Source organism: Sus scrofa, chromosome 4, assembly GCF_054392235.1.
Source record: "Sus scrofa isolate SSC_HxYL_T2T_F1_AM1 chromosome 4, Sscrofa_HxYL_maternal_Yorkshire_Landrace_v2.0, whole genome shotgun sequence".
Lineage (NCBI taxonomy): Eukaryota > Metazoa > Chordata > Mammalia > Artiodactyla > Suidae > Sus > Sus scrofa.
Genome location: NC_139386.1, coordinates 45,809,749 through 45,833,228, shown reverse-complemented (window position 1 = coordinate 45,833,228; position 23,480 = coordinate 45,809,749). Strand labels below are relative to the sequence as shown.

The 23,480-nt window shown below is 35.1% G+C and overlaps 1 protein-coding gene and 1 long non-coding RNA gene across 9 annotated transcripts; one reads left to right on the top strand and one right to left on the bottom strand.

The window, feature by feature from the left end:
• Window positions 1–4,504: 4,504 nt before the first annotated feature.
• Window positions 4,505–7,184, bottom strand: LOC100516731 (uncharacterized). The gene is made up of 3 exons (XR_115866.5): window positions 7,017–7,184; window positions 6,532–6,724; window positions 4,505–6,418 (listed from the first exon to the last, which is right to left on the bottom strand). It is a non-coding gene; the product is annotated as an uncharacterized LOC100516731 (long non-coding RNA).
• OTUD6B (OTU deubiquitinase 6B) lies at window positions 6,902–23,413 on the top strand. 8 transcript variants are annotated; one of them, XM_085021094.1, is made up of 8 exons: window positions 6,902–6,943; window positions 7,656–7,807; window positions 10,393–10,473; window positions 14,361–14,501; window positions 16,174–16,486; window positions 18,389–18,450; window positions 20,252–20,358; window positions 21,130–23,413. In XM_085021094.1, exons 4-8 carry the CDS (start codon window positions 14,490–14,492, stop codon window positions 21,209–21,211), a joined length of 576 nt encoding a protein of 191 aa, XP_084877220.1. In that variant the 5' UTR covers window positions 6,902–6,943; window positions 7,656–7,807; window positions 10,393–10,473; window positions 14,361–14,489; the 3' UTR covers window positions 21,212–23,413. The 8 variants fall into 8 exon arrangements, with proteins under 8 accessions (XP_084877220.1, XP_084877217.1, XP_084877219.1 ...); XM_085021093.1 differs by having other exon boundaries at window positions 6,921–7,070; XM_085021092.1 differs by having other exon boundaries at window positions 6,921–7,107.
• Window positions 23,414–23,480: the final 67 nt, after the last annotated feature.

Genomic DNA, 23,480 nt, shown 5'->3' with positions numbered 1-23,480 from the left:
GATAGACTGATGAAATGAATAAATCATCCACACTTTGTTATATGGTTCAAAATTTAGTTATTTAATTTACATGAAAAGAGAAAACTGAATAAGTTTACTTAGATAGTTGGTAACAGCTTTTTTTTTTAATTGAACTATAGTTGAATTATAATTTTATATTAGTTTCAGTTATACGGCATAGTGATTCAGTAAGGTTGTCATCTATTAAAAGTTATAAGATAATGACTATGATTCCCTGTACTATCTTACATATTTTTGTTGCTTATCTATTTTACACATAGTAGCTTGTACCTCTTAATCCCATACTCCTATGTTGCCCCTCCTCACTTCCCTCTCTCCACTGGTAACCACTAGTTTGTTCTCTATGGATGTGTTTCTATTTTGTTATATTCATTTGTTTTATTTTTTAGATTCCACATATAAAAAGATAAAAATACAGTATTTATCTTTCTCTAACTTATTTCACTTATTTTATTAAAGCATAATACCCTTTAGTCCATTCATGTTGCAAATGGCAAACTTTCATTCTTTCTTATGGCTGAGTAATATTCCATTACACATCTTTATCCATTCATCCACTGATGTGCATTTAGGTTGTTCCTTTATCTTTGCTATGGAGGAGACAGACGACACTCAATTTGAGAAGAGTATGTATATCAGATGGCAATAACTGTTTTGGAGAGACATTAAGCAGGTTAAACAGGGCAATAGGAAAGCTGAGTGTGAAGAGGACACTCCTTTTTATATGGAGGGACAAGACCAGGCTTCATCCACATTTGAGTAGAAATGCAGACAAAAGGAATAGTCAATAGTGTCTAATATTGTTGAGAAATTAAGCAAGTTATAGGCTGAAAAGTGATTTTGACAGCTGTCCTATGCGATGGGGAAATATGCAGCAGTTAAAATATGTTTTTGAGGAATAACTGACTTGGAAAAATGTCTATATTATAATTACAGGTGAACAAAAAGAATTTTATATATAGTATTATTCTAAATTTGAAAGTAATTTAAAAGTGATTTCTGGAAAGAAATACCCTGTTCTCAGGACATCTCTGCATGGTTTTGATAGTGGGTAACACTTACCATCATCTGTATTTTCAAAATTTCTACAGGAATATTTTAATTAATTAATTATTTTTTAGGACCACAGATACTGCAAATGGAAGTTCCCAGGCTAGGGGTGGAATTGGACTGTAGCCACCAGCCTACACCACAGTCACAGCCAGCAGCTACAGCATGGCCAGCAGCTACAGCTCAGATTGTACCCCTAACCTGGAACCTCCATAGGGCTCCAGGCCGTCGGTGTGGCCCTAAAAAAAAATACATGTTAAATTAGTTCGTCTGTACTTATTTTTCATAGATTTTGTATTTGAGAGTTCACTTACTAAAGTTAGTAACCCCAAATCAAACATAAATGGCCCTTTCATGTGTATGTACAGAGCAGCAAAGAAAATTTGAGTCAGTCTGATATGTACAATCCCAGATAAGTGGGACAAAGTGACATCCTAGTTCTGTGGCCATGAGTTCAATGTTAGTGAATCTAAAACTGATATTAAAAAAGGTATACTAAAACAAGGTCAGTTGGTGACAATAATGTGACCAAAGGCTTTCAGGAATCTAATCCTGGGGACAATCATATAGTATTCACTAATTCAGTCTTTGAGAAACTTTTAAGAACATAACTGCCACCAGTAACAAAAATCAACTAGGTACAGCTATGTAGTAGTGAAGTACAAAATTAGAAGGTATAATGGAATAATGTGTGCCATTATAGATTTTTTTTTATAGTTTGCCAATTTTAAGTTTTAAAAAAACCTGGTACAAAGATAAAAGCCCCTTCTACTCCTTATTATTCAACTCAAAGTTATAGGGTTGACTGTAGTGCATAGTTTGCTGTGTTTAGTTGTAGCTTTAAATCTAAATCTTCCATTTTTCTTTAATACCTACCCAGTAAACACAGGTGTGTTCCTTAAGTTTTAACTTCCTTCCCTTTTTTCTTCTCTGTCCTCAAATACCACCTTCAAATCAGAAAACTAAAACCAAAATTTGACATCTCTTCTGGCTCTGGACCTGCATTTCTAAATACCTGTCTGACTTATCCACAAATGTCCCTGTAACAAATCATGCTCAATAGGTTATAAACAAAACTCCTTTTTCCCCTCTGTGAGATACTGTTTTCGGCATATGTACCTTCTCTGAGGTAATGGGCTTTCTTCATTATTATGTAAAGTTTATCCTCTCCATGATCCTCTAAGTAGGTACTGTGGTATGGATGAAAGGCAGGATTATGTAGATGATAGAAATTAGTCTTGAAATCAGATTTGTTTCTAATACTTACTGTGTGGTCTTAAGCCAATTACTGATTTTGAGCCTCATTTTCATGGATAGTATATACAGCATAGGTTTTGTTATTATTCTACCTGAAAGTGTGGTAAGCACCCAGACTGGCAGCATCAACAACCCAGGCGTGCAAGGAATACAGAATCTCAGCTTTACTCTAAATTTGGTAAATCAACATCTCCATCTTAATATGATCCTCCCAACTTATTCGCATATTCAAATTTGAGCAGTACTGGTCTAGCCCACCTTTGCTAATACAAGGGTGTTATCTATCACCTTTGGGGGAACAGAACATTTAAGAATTAAAATGTCCTGTGTGTAACTTGCTAGAGCTACTGTTCCAATTACTGCCAATGCTATTTATCCACCTGTTACCCACTATATATAATTCAGGCCCTTTATAGCTGCTGTAGATGGATGTCTGATTTTATACAGAAACTTTGAAACATCTAATTTAAATCTATTCCATGGTTATTTTATTCACTAGAGAAAGGCTCATTCTTTCTTTACCATTTTAAATTCTACTCCTTCAAAATTTAAAATTTGAATTGTTCAATCTGAAGTTTCCTTTGTGTCTCATCTTTACAAATTTCCAAGACTGAAGAAAAACAGGAGTACCAATTCTCACCTGAAATATTTGGAAAATGTGACCAAATCTTTAATTCAAATAGGGATGCTGCAATAGCTTAAATTCAATCACAAAATCTCTCATACAATAATATGGCTTAAGCAAACCTGTTTCTAGATTCTAATACTATTTTAACATTTATTAAATATTTATAATACATTGTGTGAGACAGTCTTGTAGATGCATAACATTTTATAATCTAATCCCATGCTGCTATTAATCTGAGATACCGTATTTCTAACAAGCATCCAGGCAATGCTGATGCTACTTTTCTGAAGACTATACTTTTCAATAAAATGACATAGAACAAGAGGTATTCTATGGAGATCTGAGAGAGGGAGAATAAAAACAGTGACATGTGTGGTGCTGGTGATAGAAGAGAATTTGGCTTCTGAGAGTCAACTGTTAGCTCCTTAGAATCTATCATGATAAAACTCAGTTGGGAAAAATCTGTCACTAAGAAGTTAACTATGGCACTGAGAATATTATATTGAAGTAAATCCACTACTTAGAATCGGAGGTAGCAAAATTTAAAAGGTCCAGTTACTAGGTCTTTCCTAGGTGTATATTCCATTTTTCATCTAGTGTTCCCATGCTTAGTTTCTTACCTTTTGTACACCCATTTCATAATCCATATATTTCAGAAAGTCCTAATTGTTGCAGTTCTTAAATTATCAGCATTTGTTATAATTTCCTTTTTGTGTGTGTATCTTTTTTAGGGCTGCGCCTGTGGCATATGGAGGTTCCCAGGTGAGGAGTCTAATCAGAGCTGTAGCCGCCAGCCTACACCACAGCCACAGCAATGTGGGATCTGAGCTAAATCTGCAACCGAACCACAGCTCATGGCAATGCCTGGTCCCACTGAATGAGGCCACTCACCCACTGAGTGAGGTCAGGGATTGAACCCACAACCTCATGGTTACCAGTCAGGTTTGTTAACCACTGAGCCATGATGGGAACTCCAATAATTTCCTTTCTGACCCAAAAGTTACCTAAGAGCATTTGAAAAAGTGTGTGACTTCAGCATTTAGACTTAGTTTGTAGGCTTTTTTGCAATGTGATCATTTGTGCTTTCTAGAAATTTAAGTTTTCCCCATACCCTAGTATTAAATAATTTAGAAATGTTTCTGTACAATATGAAAAGAATGCAAATACACACACACCTCAACTATTTAACAACTCCTTAACCATCTCAACTTTTCATTTTTTGTCTTTTGTCTTTTTAGGGCCACAGAGCTGCATATAGAGATTCCCAGGCGAGGGGTGGAAACGGAGGGATAGCCGCTGGCCTATGCCACAGCCACAGCAAAACCAGATCTGAGCCATGTCTGCGACCTACACCACAGCTCACACCACACACAGCTCACGGCAATGCTGAGCAAGGCCAGGGATCGAATCTGCGTCCTCATGGATGCTAGTCAGATTCATTTCTGCTGAGCCGTGATGAGAACTCCATCATTTACTTGATTAATAAGTATGAACTCAGAGTCCAATAACGTGTACATCATTAAAACACTCACATCAAAGTACTGAACATTTGTTTTACATATGAATGCCATTTATTTACCACATAAAGCTTCTTAAATATCACAAGAACTTATATTTTATAAGCTTGAGTTCTAATAAAAATATTGCTCCCTACATCCATTTCTATGACTTATAGTTTCCATTGTCTTTAAACTCTTTTATCCTTTGTTTTATACTAATGTATCCAGGGTTAGAGATTGATTTTTGATCCAATTTTAATCTTTTTGGTAGGAATATTTAACCAGTTTATGAGTGAAATAACTTAGCTATATTCCTGTGTCAATCTAATTTCAATGCTTTAATGCTGTTTTTCACCACCTCCTCTCCAATCCAAAAAACTGGAATGTTTTCTATTTTTATTTGTTATCTCATTTTCAAATTTACTAGAATGAGCTACTACATGAAGCAATAGGTACTGATTTTCTGTAGGCAAGATGTATATAAAACAAGGTTTTAAACTACTACCGCCCCCCAACCAGTGATATGGGAATTTTTTTTACACTACCAATATTACATTACAGACAAATTTGCTATTCCCCCCACCCTCGGTATTTAAAAATAGGGAATAGCAAATTTGATTGACAGGTTTTCCTATTTTGTCAGATTAACATTTGATATACCGTTATTCTACAGGTTCTGTCCACAGTGACAAAGTCCTGTTATCTACTTGTTTAGCTTAGGAACATGGATATCTTTATCTATATTATAATGCTAAAAATAAAACTATTCATTAAATGTTTGGCATGCCTTTTCACAATTTAAAAGGACCTAAACTGAAATTTTAGACAGGATTTACAAATTTATTTTTGCATTTCGTTTTGTAACTCTATGTAACAATTTGACTTTAATGCTGTTTAACTAGTTTAATATTTACCGGTAACTTTCTCATACAATTGCTTCCTCGAGGCATTTTAATTCATGTTGTTAGCTAAATATCATTTAGCAACTTTGTCAAGGATTGTACTTGAAAGATGCAATTTCTTATTTTTTAGGCCTGCACCCAGGGAATATGGATAGGAGCTGCAGCCTGCACCCCAGCTCAGGGCAACACTGGCTACTTAATCCACTGAGTGGGGCCAGGGATCAAACAGCATTCTTGGGGATACGCCTTACTTGATGGGTTCTTGCCTTACTTGATGAGCCACAAGGGGAACTTCAAAAGATACATTTTCTTTACCCCTTCATGTCTTCCAGCTGCCTTGGTACAGAAATGATAACTTGGCAGAGTATATAATACTTGTTTCAAAATTATTTTTCCTTAAAACTCTGAAGACATTGTTCCATTGTTTTCTGGCACTTAAGACTTGCAAGTGAAAAATGTGAAGTCAGCCTGACTTTCACCCATGTAAAGAAACTTGCTTTCTCTGGATACTTGTAGAAGTTTTTCTTTATCCCTTCAAATTAAAAATATCACCAGGATATGTCAGGGTGTTGCTTTCATTAAATTTTAATGATACCCTGTTAACTTTTTCCATTTGCAGATCTGGTTCCTTCTTCAACTCTGTAGATTTTTCTACGATTAGTTCCTTAATTATAGTTTCAGCTTCATTTGATTTGTCCTGTTTCAGGTATTCCTATTATGCCAAGATTGTACCTCCTGGACAGGCCCTCTAGGTGTCTCTTCGCTTTACTTGATTTCTTTTCTTTTTTTTTGCATGCTGTAAAAATTTCTCGTTTGGCTTAACTTAAGTAAATCGATCTCCTGCCCCATCAGGCTTGCACATTTCTGTTATCTCAATTCCCTGATACTTTTCAAACGCTCTGACAATAGCTTCTTTATCACTGAGATTAGGTCTTTAAACTCCTGTGTTCTATGATACTTAGTCCTTATTATCTCTTCTGTTTCCATCGCTACAGGCGTTTCAAGAGGCGGCATTTTCTCAATTACTTAGCTGTTTTTCTTCGGAACTGCGGTATTATAACCTTGAAAATAATAAACAGAACTTAATTCCCTACTGTTTGATTTACGCAGCACAAAGATCCTCATTCATACTTATTAAAAGTTTCACTGAAATTTTTTTATTTTTCCTTCTTACCTTTTGAAAAGAACTTCCTAGTAATGGAACCAAAAACGAAGATTAAAGGACACGGTCCGAGGTACCCAACAAAACAAAAAGAACATCCAAAATGGTTTCTACAACGTCATCTTTGCGCGCTTCACGGCCTGGTCAGCAGACGCAACAGTAGCTTTACTGCCAAAAGCGCTCTAGCGACGGGGTCAACTGCAGGCTGCAAACTTCAGTCGGTTAAGCCACACCCCCACAAACCGTTGCGCTCCACCCCCGCCGCCCCGCCCCGCCCCGCCCCGCCCCGTCCCATCAGAGCGCGTCACGCGGGGGTGCGCATGCTTAGTACGCCATTCTTCCTCCTCGCTCCTAAGGCTCGGCTCAGATCCGGTACCGCCTTGAAGGCGGGGCTGGGTCCCAGCTGCGGCCAATGGCGCCGAAGGTGAGGGTTGAAGGGTGGAAGGTGCTCTGTAGCTGGTCGTGCTGGTTTCTTCCCGCGCGTGTGCTGGGCTTACCTGGTCGTCATGGAGGCAGTCTTGACCGAGGAGCTTGATGAGGAGGAGCAGCTGGTGAGAAGGCATCGCAAAGAGAAGAAGGAGTTGCAAGGTGACGGGGAATGGGAACCTAGAAGACGCCAGGGCCCAGGGAAGGGCGCGTGGCGGGCCAGTTCCGGAGCTGGATCTTCCGAGGCTTCTCCAGAGTAACCAGTAACTTCTTCCCTCCCGCCTCCCCTGGGTCCCATAATCCCCCAGATCTTCGGAAGCTGCTTCTTAAGTCCGCTACCGTCCTGGTGCGGGTGCCTGGAAACACCTGGAAACTACGAACTTGGACACAGGGCCCTCTCCCAGCTCCATTTCCTATTCCTTCCCTAGTTCCTCAGAAGGGATGCTTGAAAGATTTAAAAACTTGAGTCTTTTTTTTTTTCTTTTTACTCCTACCACACCAAACTGACGGTTGTGTTACTAGATTTTATTTGGGGTTGGGGGGGCAGTCCATATTTTTCTGGGCTCTTCTCTGTAACTATTATGTAATTACTCTTCTTGCTATTATAATTACTTCTAAACCCTCCTCTCTTACCATCCTCTTATTGTTACTATTTCTTGTTTCTTCTGAATCCCTGGGTTTTTGATCTAATGATTTTCGTGGCTTTCCAGCCAAAATTCAGAGTATGAAGAATGTTGTTCCCAAGAATGACAAAAAGAGGAGGAAGCAACTCACTGAAGATGTTGCTAAGTTAGAAGCAGAAATGGAACAGAAACATAGAAAGGAACTGGAGCAATTGAAGCTGACTTCTAAGGAGAGTAAAGTATGTGAAGTAATGTTCCTTTTTTGTCTACAGCATTTGATAGCAATTGTGCACTTCTCTTAAACCGTTTACTTATATATAAATCACAAAATTGGAGGGAAAGAAATCTCTCGCATCACCTTTCTGATATTTTTCTGACCAGATTTACATGAGTGTGTTTTTTAAGGGAGGACAGCAAAGAAAGTCCACTTCTTTAACTGTTCACTTGCCCCAAAGATGAACAGATTGATAAGATGGACTAGAGGAAGCTTCACCAAATGGAGGTTGGAAGACCAGTCTTCTAGACTTGACATTAAATAGGATTGTAACCTGGGCAATTGGTTATTGGATTGTAAGCTGCTTAACTTTCTTGAGCATAAATTTCTTCACATTCATATGATATAAATATTACTGATTTTTTTTTTTAAGCAACCTCTCCTTTTAAGGAGGAGAGGTTGCAGATGTGGCTTGGATCAGGTGTTAACTGTGGCTGTGGTGTAGGCCAGCAGCTGCAGCTCCAGTTCTACCTCTAGCCTGGGAACTTCCATATGCTCCAAGAGAAGTAGTAAAAAAAAAAAGTTCTTTATTAACAATTTGTAATGAATGGAAATGTATTGACGTTTCTTGGTTAAATTGGAGTCTGTTAACTATCATCATTTTAGCTAATATTTATTTCATCACCGTAGCCATGCACAATGTATTGTCTGCAATACACTTTAACGTGTTACATGTGTTATCTCATATAATTCCCACAGTAACACACTATGAAGTATTACCTTTGAAGTAAGTGTAGATAACCCCCTTTTTCAAATGGGAGACAGACTCAGATTAAAACCTTTGTTCTGATTTTATAACAGCTATTAAGTACCAAAGCCAGAGTTCAAAATCAGAACAGTCTTACTCCAGAAAGTGAATACTGAATTGTTACCATCTTATCTGGTTTATTGCATGGGTTTTAGATATCAAAGATCCTAGACCTCATAACCTCACTCCTGTTTTTGATAGAAAGTTCCTATGTACATGCAACATTTTATCTACCATAAATAAATTTTATTTTATTTCATTCCATTCATTTTTGATCTGCTCCTAACAGGGAAAACAGCTTATCTGTATTGATTTACAGTGGTTGTTATAATAAATATAGTCTTATTTTCTTAAATTTTTAGGCAGTCATCAAGATCCTGGCCTTCAGTGCCTATAACATATTCTCTTTCCAAGTAACAAGGCATAATGCTTCAGGTGTTTGTGTTGTCACAATCAGCGTATTCCTAATTGTCTCCCTATCTTTTCTAATGGTGAGATAGTTTTGTTGCTTTCTCAGGCCTTTCAAACTTGAGATTTATCTCCTAGGTTTCTAAGGACAAAAAAAATATTTGATAAGCTACATATTGTTCAAATGTTAAGATACAAACTGTCATTTTGTTTTGAACTATTATCTTTTTTTTTTTTTTTAACTGAAACCCCTGAAAGTTACCTGAATTCTTTTGTCATTGCTTTCTCTTTATTTTCAGATGCTTTTTTGTATTTTGCCTGTTGTCATTATGGCCATTTGTAAATGTTAGCAAATTCCTCTGAAAAATCTAGGAATCCTAATTTCCCTAAAGTTGATAAGCACTCTTTGAAGCCTTAATCTGATTTTGATATTTTGATCATTTGGGCCATAACCTTGGAGACTCTTGTTATTAGAGGCCTTAATATGTATCATGTATGTGTCATGCTAAAAACTAGTTTAACTTATAGTTGCAGTATTAAAATACCAGCTGCTAATCCTGTTATAAGTCTAGTATCTTTTTTCTAGAGCAAACACATAATGGTTATGTGATGATTAAGATTCATTGTAATAATGATAATTATTTTACACTTACAGGGTTTTTGTTTCTGTTTTTTTTTTTTTTTTGTGCCACACCTGCAGCATATGGAGGTTCCCAGGCTGGGGTCAAATTGGAGCTACAGCTGCCGGCCTACACCACAGCCACAGCAGTGCAGGATCCGAGCCACATCTGCAGTCTACACCACAGCTCACAGCAATGCCAGCTCCTTAACTCACTAGGCAAGACCAGGGATTGAACACACAACTTCATGGCTCCTGTTCGGATTTGTTTCTGCTGCACCACGACGGGAACTCCTATACTTATAGTTTTTCAGTAGATGGGAAAGGATAGAAGAAACTCAGTTTGTTACTAGGGTCATGAAGCAGTGCTCATCGGGTTCCAGCTAATGAGGATGGAGAAAGGTCTTTGCCACCATTTTTGAGGTTATGAAGATAGTAATGAACTGAGTCAGCACGTTTAGAGAATGGAAGTTGGAGTGGTGAATGACTTAGCATTTATAGGAAATATTTAGATGAATGCAGTAGGCATTCTAAGAAGGAAGGAAACCATGTAGGAATCTTTGAAGAACCATAAGGAAAGGTCTTGGGAATCTGACAGATTCTCCCTTAAAAATAGAGGAGACAAAGCTATGACATTTAGTATTGGTGCTATTCAAATTTGAATTGTGAGATGACACATATTTGTGACTTTCAATAATAATTTAATGATTAACACTTTGAATAATAACTTTAAAGTATTTTTATTTAACTTGTTAATGTTTTTTGTTTCCTTCAGATAGATTCTGTTGCTGTTAATATTTCAAACCTGGTTCTTGAGAATCAGCCACTTCGGATATCAAAAGCACAAAAGAGACGGGTATGAATGTCACCAAATACTTGTTAGTACTATGAGCTTAATACTATCCTAGGTATTGTATAGGAAGGGAATAGGAAAAAAAATGGAGTTCCTTGCTAAAGAACCTTAACTGATATTTATTAAGTACTTGCCATGTGCTAGAGACTATGTTAGGCTTTAGATTATATGAAATCTCATTTAGTCCTAACAGTAATCCTATGAAGTAGAATTTCTTATCCCTATTATAGAGAGGAAAATAGGCTGAAGCCAGTATAAAGTAATATGTCCAGTTAGCAGTTCTCATAGGAGGGTGAGGCTAGGAAGTGGGGTATGCAAAGGATATGTTTTCCAAATATATTATCCCAGACTTAACAGTTTAGAATCTTAAGAGTGTGAGCCCAGGTGATTCTGAAGTACAGCTTTGGTTAAAAACTGTGGTATTACATGATAAAATAAGAATTTGAACCTAGAAGTTAGGCAAGATATATAGGTGTACAAACTTATCAGAATTATGTAGGTATATATGTATTGGTTAGTTGTGATGAAAATTCAGAGAAGGAAAAATTTTTTATGCTAAATGTTAAATAAATGTTGTCATTTTAAGGATGTATAATTTTTAGTTAGGATATTTGAAGTAAGAAAGAAACAACATGCGCAAAAACAGGTATGGGGATGACATTTTGCATCATCAGAGCTATAAGAAACTGATTTATTGGATATAATGAGTTTATGATATCAAAATTATGAGAATGAGATTAGATTAGGTTAGGCCTTTTCCCTTTGAAAATCCGATTTTGAAGTTTTCTAGGATTTAAATGATTATTTTTAAACTAGCTTTGTATCTTATAATTTAGTAGTACATAATTTATTAGAGCATTAAATTCAGTGTCAGTCCGATGGAGTTTTTTATTTTTTTGCTTTTTAGGGCCACACCTGAGGCATATGGAGATTCCCAGGCTAGGGATTGAGTCAGAGCTACAGCTGCCGACCTACACCACAGCCACAGCAACGCAGGGTCTGAGCCTCGTCTGCGACCTACACCACAGTGCATGGCAACTCTGGATTCTTAACCCACTGAGTAAGGCCAGGGATCAAACCTACAACCTCATGGTTCCTAGTTGGATTCGTTTCCACTGAGCCACGATGGGAACTCAAATGGGAGTTTTTAATCCCACTTACTGTGGTGGCTTTGGGTAAGATTTTTTTCTTTTGTCTTTGCCATTTCTTGGACCACTCCTGTGGCATATGGAGGTTCCCAGGCTAGGGGTCCAGTTGGAGCTGTAGCTGCCGGCCTACGCCAGAGCCACAGCAACGCGGGATCCGAGCCGCGTCTGCAACCTACACCACAGCCCACGGCAACGCCGGCAACGCCGGATCCTTAACCCACTGAGCAAGGGCAGGGACTGAACCCGCAACCTCATGGTTCCTAGTTGGATTCATTAACCACTGCGCCACGACGGGAACTCCTGGGTAAGATTCTTAACATTTTTAAGCCTCAGTTTCACATGTATAAAATGGGGAGAAATAATACCTACTGCATAGAGTTATTGTGACTTAAGTAATTTACTGTTTCCAAAGCCTTAACACAGGCCTGGAGAACAACTTGGTTGACCTAGTTGTGAACAATAATAGTATTGTTCACTGTTAAGTACTGCATAGTACTTAAAATTCAACCTAAGACAAGTATTTGTTTGTTTGAAAGTTGCTCAAGTTGCAAATTGTTAAATATTTCTCATACTAATGTAAAACTTTATTCTTGAGTAATTATAATTGTGACTTTCATAGGCTTATGAAATTTAGTATTCTTTCTGTTATAGCCTTATAATTACCCTCTATTTTCTATAGATCAAAAGTAAAGGGCAGAAATTTTGCTGGGCGGAAGCATAATAAAATATTTGTTGGAATTACCTATGCTTAGTAATTGCTGTATTTAAGAGTAGCACCTATTTAATTTTGGAAAACATAACTCTAACCAATATTCTATGAAAATCGAACGGGAAAAGAATCTGAAAAAGGAAAATCAAACAAAAACCCCCAAATCTATTGTATATCGTAAAGGGAAACTCAAGGCTACTGTGAGTGGAGATCAGAGATTCCAAATAAATAAAATCCACAGCTACCTTATCAAAAAAAGAAAACTCTGGTCAAAAGAAAACTAATTGGATCTTTATGGTTCAGATTGTGATGAGAATTGTTAATAAGATATCAAGGAAAAAAGAAATTTGTAAAGTTTTGTAAAGGAAGATTTATACCTTTAAGACACATACAACTTTCACTGAAAACAGTAAAGACTATAACAATAAGAATGTAAGTATCAAAATACAGTGTACAAAACAATCTCTTTATGTTTCGGGAAAGTAATGAATAAAATTTCTTATCATTGAATCAAAAGTAAATTATGTGAATATATGAGATATCCTGCCATCTAAAAAAGCAGCCTAACTTTTGTATTGATGCATATTAATTATTTGAACAGTTTCTGTCTTGCTGGCGCATTTTCAAAAATGCTGAACTGATCTCTCTTTGAAATAAACACAACTCTTCCCATCCTTTGGTGATGTCAAATGCCTGTGAAGGGAATGGACAAGAGTAGCCTAAAGAAAAAGTGTTGTAGGAAATGTTAATTCCTCTTCGTTAAAATTTTTAATTCTCATGGCCTGATTTCTTTCAGACTTTTTAGTAATGAGCATCTGACCATTGCAATAGATTTTTTAATATATACAACCATCTTATTTTGTCACATGCAGGAATATTGGTATAAGAGGTCATCTATTTTAAATACTTTTACCAATGTCTTTATTTGGAAAACAATTGAAAGCTTATAATTAAAGTTGTCGACTCCATCTCAAAATATTTTTCAGAATATTTAAGCGAACTACAAATATATGAAACAATTATTTCAGAATGATTTATAAATATTTCCTTCTATGTTAACATGATATATTACTAAAAAAAATAAAACTTCCTTAATTTTCTTATTGCTTTATTATATTAATAGGATTCTGGAACAGAAAACACTGAACATTTGTAGTATTTAAGAAAATGGAACCTGGAAACAGTGGATAATTGAGTATTAGACTACGTCAAATCACTTTTTTTTTTTTTGCCTGTGGCACCGAGGAATGAAGAGCCAGTTAACTGGGAGAGAAGCAACTCTCTGATAGAAAAACATGACAAAACTTTATATGAAGATTTATTATTGGAATATTATAGAGCCAAAGCCTTATTTTTAATGTGGAAAAGCATAGGAAGTATTTCATTTACTTGAGAGAACTTCAATGAAAGCTCAATGGTATGGTGGAAAGATCCTGAAGTAGAACTTAGAACTGGCTTCCAAAAATATGAAATTTGAGAGCTTGGAATGAGATTTAGATCAGTTTTTTACTTTACAAATGAGAAAGCTGAGGCCTAGCTTGTTTCAATGGCATACTGAAGGTTTGATACAACCCCTGGACTAAGTACCCAACTCTTAAGATTTTAGGATTATTTTTGCTATATTACTATTCAACATGACTAGTTTTAATGACAGTATATTCAAGAGTTATGTACTGTTTTCATCTTAAATACATTTTTATTAGAATTTACTGGTGCCATTTTTATCCCCAGTGCTAGGGTTGTAGAAAGGAAAGTGCCTCATTCCTTTGGAAAACTCTACATGGTTGGGAAAAGAATCGAGTGGGTTTCATACCTAATGCCCTGGAAAGGAAACACAATTGCTTTGTAGTATTGAAGCAGAGAGCATGAGCGAAAAAAAAAAAAAAAAAAAAAAAAAATGAAGTGATTGGAGTAGCATTTTAGAGGCTTATATTAAGGTTTTACAGAGAGTATAAAGTTCCACTCTTCCAGTAACTAGTACATGACATCATTAACTCCAGCTCCTGTATGCTCCAACTTTTATTCTGATTTAGGTGCCTGGATAGAAGGAGCTCTCTATGTTGTCCTTGGTCCCTACTCTGCTTCTAACCAGCTGTATGGCCTTTGGAAATCTTTCTGCGTGCTGTTTCCTCAGAAGAGGAAAATAAGGGGTTTTGGATTAAATGATATCCAAGGTGCTTATCCTTCCTCTCCCCTCTGAAAATGTTTTTTTATAATCTTTTAAAAAGTAGTAGTGCCATCTTGTGTTTTAAGATTGTATGCCACTATGATCCACAGTTGTAGGTATGCAGTGAAATGTAAGTTGTTTCATATTACTGCTGGCAATGGTTGGAGTTGGGAAGAAAAACTTAAATAGGTTTAGTAGGAAGATAATACTGCTTTTGATTTATGTAACTTTGGCACATTACAGGCATATAATACAAGCAGGTGGCGTTAAGTGACACTGAAATTTGCCTTTGCGTTTACATCTTCTGCCCCAAGGAGAGGTTAGAGCTAGGGACGTAAAAATCTTTACCTTTTACTTTTTTTTTCTTGGTTTATCCAAATCCTTCACTGTGATTTGCTATCAATATCAAGATTTATAGAATTTAGTTTCTTTTTATTCTCTTAAAAAGCACTTGATCCCAGTATACAGGTGAAATATAAAGACTTAGATGTTCTTACACACATACATGCAGGCTAAACACTAAATAAAACTACCATCTATAGAAAAGCACTATAAATATTTTATGTATATTCTTCTGGTGTTTTATTTTTTTTAAGTATGTATGCATAGATTCCATGTATATTAACTATATACCATCTTTTTTGCCTCTAACCTTATCTTTTGACGTTTTTCTCTGGTACTCTAGCTATATGGACTGTGTTCAGCTGTGAAACATATGGTGTTTTATGGCTTTTGATTCTTATTATTCCAACTGTTAGGAATTTTTTCCTTTTTTCCTCAACCTTCCCACTTTTTCCTATCCATCCTTCATGTCACAAATCTTTCATTGCCCTCTCCCCATCTCAACCTTGTATATGCTGGCATGGGAAGATTTCTTATGACATTTGAGTAAGGAAAGCAAGTTGTAGATGTAATGCATGATACCACTTTTGTGAAGATATTTTTTTCCTATACATTTTCTTTGGGTACATGTGTATTGATAAGTATACATAGAAATAAAAAAATCTCGAAAGATACACACCAGACCTTTAGAGTAGTCACTGTGATTGGCAATGGTCCTTAAGGGAAACTTTATCTGTAATATTTTAATTTTTCATAAAGAAGAATGTTTTTATCTGTTACTTTAATTAAATGTGTGTATGTGTATGCACACACACATTTTTTTTTTTTTAAGTAGGATAAATAGTTCCTGTACCCTTGTAATGGCCTTGGCATGTTAATGCCTCACTGGTGAGCTGGCAGTTGAGCACTTTAAGACCTCACTGGTGGAGTGATACTTAAAAAGTTTGGATTAGCTTAGACTTAAATATGAAACTGATGTTGCTTTAATGCCTAGGAGAACTCATTCCTAAGATAGTACTTTGAAATCAGTAAGTGAAGTTTTCAGAAACTTGGCATATAATTTTTAAATAGACTTCAAAAAAATTTGAGGGAATTTTTTGTCCTAGTACGGAGCTACATGTTGGATTCTCAATAAGATGAAAAGTGTTATTTGCTTTTAATAGAGTTCATAATATAGAAAATTCTCTAAGTGATGAGATCACTGATATGGTAGTACTTGTGGGAGAATGGAGAAAAATGGCCAAAAATTTTGAGAATCTTATATTTCTATCCCCATAATAAATGTAAATTAGCCCTAATTTTTAGGAATTAACTTTCCTACATTCCTCTCTCCACAGGAAAAGAAAGCTGCATTGGAAAAGGAGCGGGAAGAAAGGATAGCTGAAGCTGAAATTGAAAACTTAACTGGAGCTAGACATGTAGAAAGTGAAAAACTTGCTCAGATACTGGGAGCTAGACAGTTGGAAATTAAACAGATTCCATCTGATGGGCACTGTATGTATAGAGCCATTGAAGATCAACTGAAAGAACAGGAGTGCACTCTGACTGTGGCTGCATTAAGAAGTCAAACTGCTGACTATATGCAAAGTCATGTGGAAGACTTCCTGCCATTTTTAACGAATCCTAATACAGGAGAGATGTATACGCCAGGTAATTTATTTTTCTTTACTGTGTGTTGTTGATGTTCTTGTTGTGTTGGTTGTTAAACCAAGGGCTTCTTGTAACTGAAAATAAGAAAAACCTGAAAAGTCCTTCTGGGGGGGGAAAAAAACTCAAAATTGAGGCAAAATTAATTTAGATAATGTTAATAGATACTACCACATTTTGGTAAATTAAGATCTTTTAAGTACTTATCCATTTTATAGTTAAATATATTAATCTTTTATGTAAGATAAAAATAGAAATAAGATTCATCATTACTTTTAAAAATGTGTCATAAATTCATATTTCATAGAGTTAAGCTTTGACTAGTCTCTGGAAGTATAGGGCCTGAAGACTGTAAGTAGAGAATGATTAGGAAAACTAATTTCTTCCATTTATCCTGTGCTTTGGGAGATTTAAATTTTTTTTTTTTTTTTTTTTGGTCTTTTTGCCATTTCTTAAGCCACTCCTGTGGCATGTGGAGATTCCCAGGCTAGGGGTCGAATCGGAGCTGTAGCTGCCAGCCTACGCCAGAGTCACAGCAACGGGGGATCCGAGCCGCGTCTGCGACCTACACCACAGCTCATGGCAACACCGGATTGTTAACCCACTGAGCAAGGGCAGGGATCGAACCCTCAACCTCATGGTTCCTAGTCTGATTCATTAACCACTGCGCCACAACGGGAACTCCTGGGAGATTTAATTTTATTTTCAGTAAGCTATAATATTCAGGCGGGATTTGACTTTGCAAAACCAAAAACAAATCAGTTAATAACCTGCCTTATTAGTCTCTATAATATCTTTGATAATTAAGATAAAATATTTATGGGAAGGTTAAAAAGATACAAAACTAGCAAATAAAGGACAGAGCAAAAACTGAAGAATTTCTGAAAGAGAAAGGAGAGTAAAGGAGAAAGTTAGTCCTTGAGATAAGGCAGCAGGTGTGGCAGTATTCACAGGGAGCAAGTTATATATATGGCCAGGTTGTATTGAAGAGGGGAAGGTCAAGGTCATCTCTTATTTAATAGAGCTGGAGTCCTTAACTTTGCTAGCTGTAGGGCAGTGGAGAGGAGGTGGCAACTCAGCATGCTAAATCAGAAAAAGATGAAAAACTATCTTCTTTCCTTCAGCCAATATTTATTGAAGGCCACAGTGTGCCAAGAATTGTTCTAGGCACTGTTCTGAGTGTTAGGATATGAGACAGACACACAGGACATATTTTCTCCTAGGTGCCCATAGTTCTTTCCCTTCCTGCAAACAAGGGGGTGTTAGTTTCCCATTTTAACTTTGTGTGTAAACGTGTACATGCTCAAGGTATGCTGTTGAACTCTGATTAGGTCTTTTACTTCCTCTCAGGACTGATCTGGAAAGACCTTTCTGTGGCTAGAACCTATACTGATGCAAATAAAATGAACATTTCCAAAATATGTGGAGGCACTATTTGATGCTATCACTGGGAAAGGAGGTTCAGCTCATTTGTACTTGTACTCCGATTCTCTTCTCATATATCTTATAATCTTACAGTGAACCTGATTTTATAGATGATACATTTTTTAGTCTTTCAGCCCATTCTTTCAGATGCAGATTTGGACTTTAAAATATATGTCACAATAGTGACAATTTTAGAGGTCACTGCCTCGGTAAAGAAAGAGTTGGGCTTGTAATGCAGTCAAGGTAACTGGGCCTCAGGCTGAGGGAGAGAAGCAGAAATGAATTGCTTTTGCTCGTTGATAGACAGTTAAGAGTGAGTTGAGTTTGGATTTGGGAAATAAATACTGGAGAGTACAGGTAAAAAAGGAGTTTATAATGTTTATAACATCAGCAGTTTCATTAGGAAATGTGGGAGCTATAAAAAAGGATCTAACATGAGTTATAAAAATTAAGTGCTGTATTCTGATCTGTTCTCTGTAGAAGAGTTTGGAAAGTACTGTGATGATATTGTAAACACAGCTGCATGGGGAGGTCAGCTTGAGGTAAGTTTATAACTTTTCATAGTGATTGAGGATTGTATTTCTAAAATTTCTTCTGTAGTTTTCAGACATTTTTCAGATGATCCAAATTTCTCTTGGAAGATTCCTTTTCTTTATATATTTGCTATCTCTCTAATGAAAAAACATTGAAATAGGGAGTTCATATTCTTAGGCTTTCAATTAAAGTATGTGCCTTTGGGAACTGAAGCACTATGTCATTTTAAATAGCCCAGTGTTTGGTCTGTGAGTTGGTGAGGCTAGTGTTGCATCTGCATGTTTCCATTTGTGATGTTGCTACTGGCAATATATTTGATTTTATGGACTTTCTTAAATTGAAGATTTTAATCAAGTTTGGTAAAGTTTACCTTAGTGGCTCAACTGATGAAAATCACTATTGGAAAAAGTAACATCTCATATCAGAAATAGAAAACATTATTTTTGTGTGAGATTACAGATCAAATCTTGCCACATCTATTATAGTTGTGTCTTGAGTTCCTAGTTGATACTGACCGATTGATGTGGAAGCAATATATGATGCATTAAAGTTCACTTGTAAAAAAAATATATTCAGTCACTTATAAGGCGTTATCACAAATTTTTTTTAAGTTCCAATTGTTTATCTTACTGTTAACTTGTTTCATTAAAGTCAAGTGGTGATGAGGTAGCCTAGGGCATTAGAAATTCAGGAGGTAAGAGGAAAGAAAGGTCTTGGTTATTTTCTTTTACTTCTCAGTTTTGGACCTTGAGGAATCAGTTCCAGTTTCCTAATTGTTGAATAGGGATAATAAAACCCCTACGTGTACCTGGAAGGCCATTTGTGGATATTAAATAAGGGAAAGAGTATATACATAGAAGTTTGTAAGCTAAAGTGCCAGATGGATGCATCTAGCGGTATTATTAATTTTATTGTGTAATGATGATTAATCTTAGCTTGTGGCTCTATTTTACTTAAAGAACTATGTTATTTGAAGATATGAATGGTTCTTCATGGTCTTTTTCTCAGCAGTCTCTATATTTGTACCTCTTCTGAGCCACCAGAGGGAACTATGTCCATTTGTTTTATATCCTTTCTCTCTGAAACTCAGCAAGTTTTCATAATAGCTTTGTGACTACATTAGATGTAATTGAAGATGCCTGACCTTTTTTATAAGAATGCAAATTAATATGAGGATTGGAGACCTAAGCAACTCTTTTTAAATTGAGAAAAACTTTAAAACATCTTTTGAAGGACATTTTCTCATAAATTGTTTGTAAATTCATTCTTAAGTTGCTGTTTTCACATTGGAGTGAGTTTAAACTATTAAAGAGAAATTCTTTATATGATTTCTGAAGATTTAAATAGGATGTTAGGATTTTCAGAGCTTGTTTTGCACCCTCCATATCATGCTAGCTTTTTAAAAAATGTTATTTTTAGGTATAAGAAAAAAGATAGATTGGTATAATGAGCCCATTCTAATCATACACCTTGCTTCATTAACTATGGCGTAGATATTTCCAAAAAGCTGTTGTGGAGCCAGGGCTTGAAACTTATGTATTTGATTTAATAAATATTATATATATATATATATATTTTTTTTGAACAAATATGTATTCACACAGAGCCCACTATGTGCCAGGATCTTGGTGTGTACATTGAGGAACAAGAGCAGATCCCTGCTCTGACTGGTTGCCCTACTCATAAACTCAGCGGTATATGATTTGGATAAGTTTTACCTCCTTATTTTCCTTACTAATATATTTTCTTTCTTTTCTTTTTTTCTTTTTTTTTTTAATTTTTGTTTGTTTTACATTTTCTTTTCTGTAGCTAAGAGCCTTATCTCACATTTTACGATCACCAATAGAGATAATACAGGCAGATTCTCCTCCTATTGTAGTTGGTGAAGAATACTCAAAAAAACCGTTAATACTTGTGTAAGTACTTAGAAATTCCTGCTGATAATATTTTTCATAATTAAAACACAAAGGATTATGAAAAGGTTTTAGGCTATATGTTGATAAATCAAAACAAATCTATCTTCAGCAGCATTAATTATACTTATTTTATGTTAAAGGAATTACAGAATTAGCCTTGTCAAAATTTGTGATTTAGATAACTGTTCATACCTCTAGTGATTTATTCTTGTGTATGAGTTAAGAATAAAATCATTTCTGAAGATAATAGTTATTTTAGGATTAGTTTTCATATTGTTCTGATTTCACATTAATAATGCTAAAAGTTTCAACAAGCGTAAAAGCTGAAATACATTCATGTTGTCTGATTGTTTATTTCCTTAGAAATTTTTTCTTCATACTGTAAAAGTATTTTACTTGATTGACAGTTCTCTGAAACATAGCATAGAGTTTACCATTGGCTTTGGTGTTTATTAGCTAAACCTACTAAGGTAGTCATTAATGGCTTGGGTTTAGGTAAAAATTTAAGCTTATTGAGCACTCAGCATCTCAGTCTTTCTTTTTTCACTCCAATGATTGTGTTTTACTCGACAGACTCAGTGGAGTGATTGAACCAGATCATACTGACTGCTCAGCTTTTCAAATGGTGTTAAGTAATATATCAATGAAGTCTATTGAAGATATCCCTGTGTAGTGATTAATTCAGAGTACTTGGTTTTATATACATAATAAACATTAATATAGAATGATTTTTTTTGACTAAACTACTCATTTCTCCTTTTTTCATTCCAGATATATGAGACATGCATATGGCTTAGGAGAACACTACAATTCTGTTACACAGTTGAACACAGCTACTGAAAATTGCAGTTAGTCTTATAAAGTGTTGCAGTTTTGTTTTAGTACAGTGTGCTGAGCTGAGTGTTCATACCAAGTATTGGATTGTTCAAATGTTTCTGAAAAACACAACTACCTTCAACTACCTTAAATCAGTTTTAAGGCAAAGTTACTAATAGGTTTTAAAAAAATGTATCAGAGATAAATTTTAACAAGTGTCCCCTAGTGGTGTCTTTAAAACACTTGTAAGTCCCTTGTGGTGGACATCATTTATAGATCAAGTGCTGATATTTTTATTAATATAAGAACCTCAACATTCTGTTCTGTGTTGAAATAAGATAAAAACCATTTTTTCCTCCCTATTACTGAAAGCTTTCAGTAACCATATTAATGTAATTTGTCTTGAAGAAAGGAAAGACTCAGTCTCTGTGACATTGCAATAATGTGGTGATGGTGATAGCAAATTTAATTAATGCTTCTAAATGTACTTGATTACAATAACCTTGGTGTTGATGGGATTAGTGTTTTGAAGCTTTCAATATAATCCCATCAAAGTGCAGCTAAGAAGCTTGTTTTAATAATTTTAAAATATTCAGATGGGAATCAGTTATTAAGTTTTAAGAAATGAGACAAATTCATAGGTAAATAGGTGTTCCCAAACAGATTTAAATGTCTAAAGAATTACATATAAATCTTTGGTGTATAACTTAAGAAGACTCAGCAGATTACTGCCTTTCTAATTCATTGTTATACTAGCTGTTTCTTAAAGTTCAGAATGGTTATACCATTATTTCTTGATTATTTTCATAAGTATCAATTTTTATATTATTTGCTGTATTTTCTCCATCAGTATTCAGCTGCTTTGCTGTCCTTGCAGCCTTTTCCACTAAGAAATAGTTTTTGGCCTTTCTTATTCTTTAAATTGTGCAAATAGAAAGAGTAGCAATGTAATAAAAGGGTCCAAGGTTAAATTTACTTCAAATTCCTTCTCTTTTCCAATTTGTCCTACAAGATCTTTCTTTTGCTTCGTTCTCTAGGATTAGAAGAAAGCCTTTGTTACTTGTTATTTTGTTTGCCTTACTAATGTCACCTTTCCTCAAATATTTGAGACAAATGTTCACAGATATTTGAGGATTTTTATGTTATGTATATGGATAAAGTTGAAAGCCACTGTTTGGGAACCAAGGCTATATAATCAGTACAATACTTTTCAGTTGAATAATTTGTCTAACTTAGATTTTAGGTTACTTCTAACAGTATTCTCTCTAAAGAGATAGTTCCTATATATATATAAGTGTGTCTGGTAATTTGTAAGGAGGTTTTATGAAAATGAGACCTTTTTGGTTTGATCTTTTTCTCAAATAAGAAATAAGTAGCAAGAGTTTGCATTAAGTTTATAATATTTGAATTTTTTTCTCCGTGAATGCAACTAATTTTCATAAGCAAATACTGGGTTTTATAATATTAAAAAATGTGTCAGTATCATATGCACAGGGGGTGACTATGTAGGTGGCTGATAGGAACTGCTATGGACAGGTAGAGCAAGTAAGTACTGCGTGAAGGTTTTCTACTTCCAAAGATTAAGAATCATTCTGCCTGCAAACAAAATATATTCTGAAGCCTATTTATTTTGTAATCCTTGTTCTGAAGTTTTGGGGGTCTGAAATTTATAAAAAAAGTATGAAATTATAAAATACTAAGCAGCTTGGCTTTATTTTAAAGTAGTACGTTACTTTAAAAGAAAAGCATTAATAAGTAATAAAACAAGATAGAATGAAATTAGTCATTATAAATTCCACCTATATTTAAAGTATTCTAAAATACTGTATTTAACTTATGGTAGCTATTTTTTTCTAGCTGGTTGAGTGAAATTTATTATTTTTTTTATTTTTTAAATGACCAGTATGGTTATGAACAAGATTTGTATAGTCAGCTTCTTTGTTTCATAACACTTCAGTAAAAGTTATTTTAAAAGCTGTAACATAAAATTAAACTCTTAAAAAATGGCAGATGTCATGCTGGTATCTTATGGAAGTTTCATAAGCGTTCTTTTGTCCTAACTCAGAAAAATATATGTCAGAGTTCTGGAATATATCTTTAGTCAAAAATTTTATCCACATAAATATGTTTACAACCTATATAAAGCAAAAAAGAATGTGTGTAACTATAGTGAGCAATATAATTTTGCTCATGTTATCTGATGTTGTTAAAAGAAAAATAAAAGAATGAATTAAATCAACATTTTTTCAAGTTGTTATTCTTTAATAATTTTAGAATTTAGAAAGAGAAAACTCATTTTGTTTTAG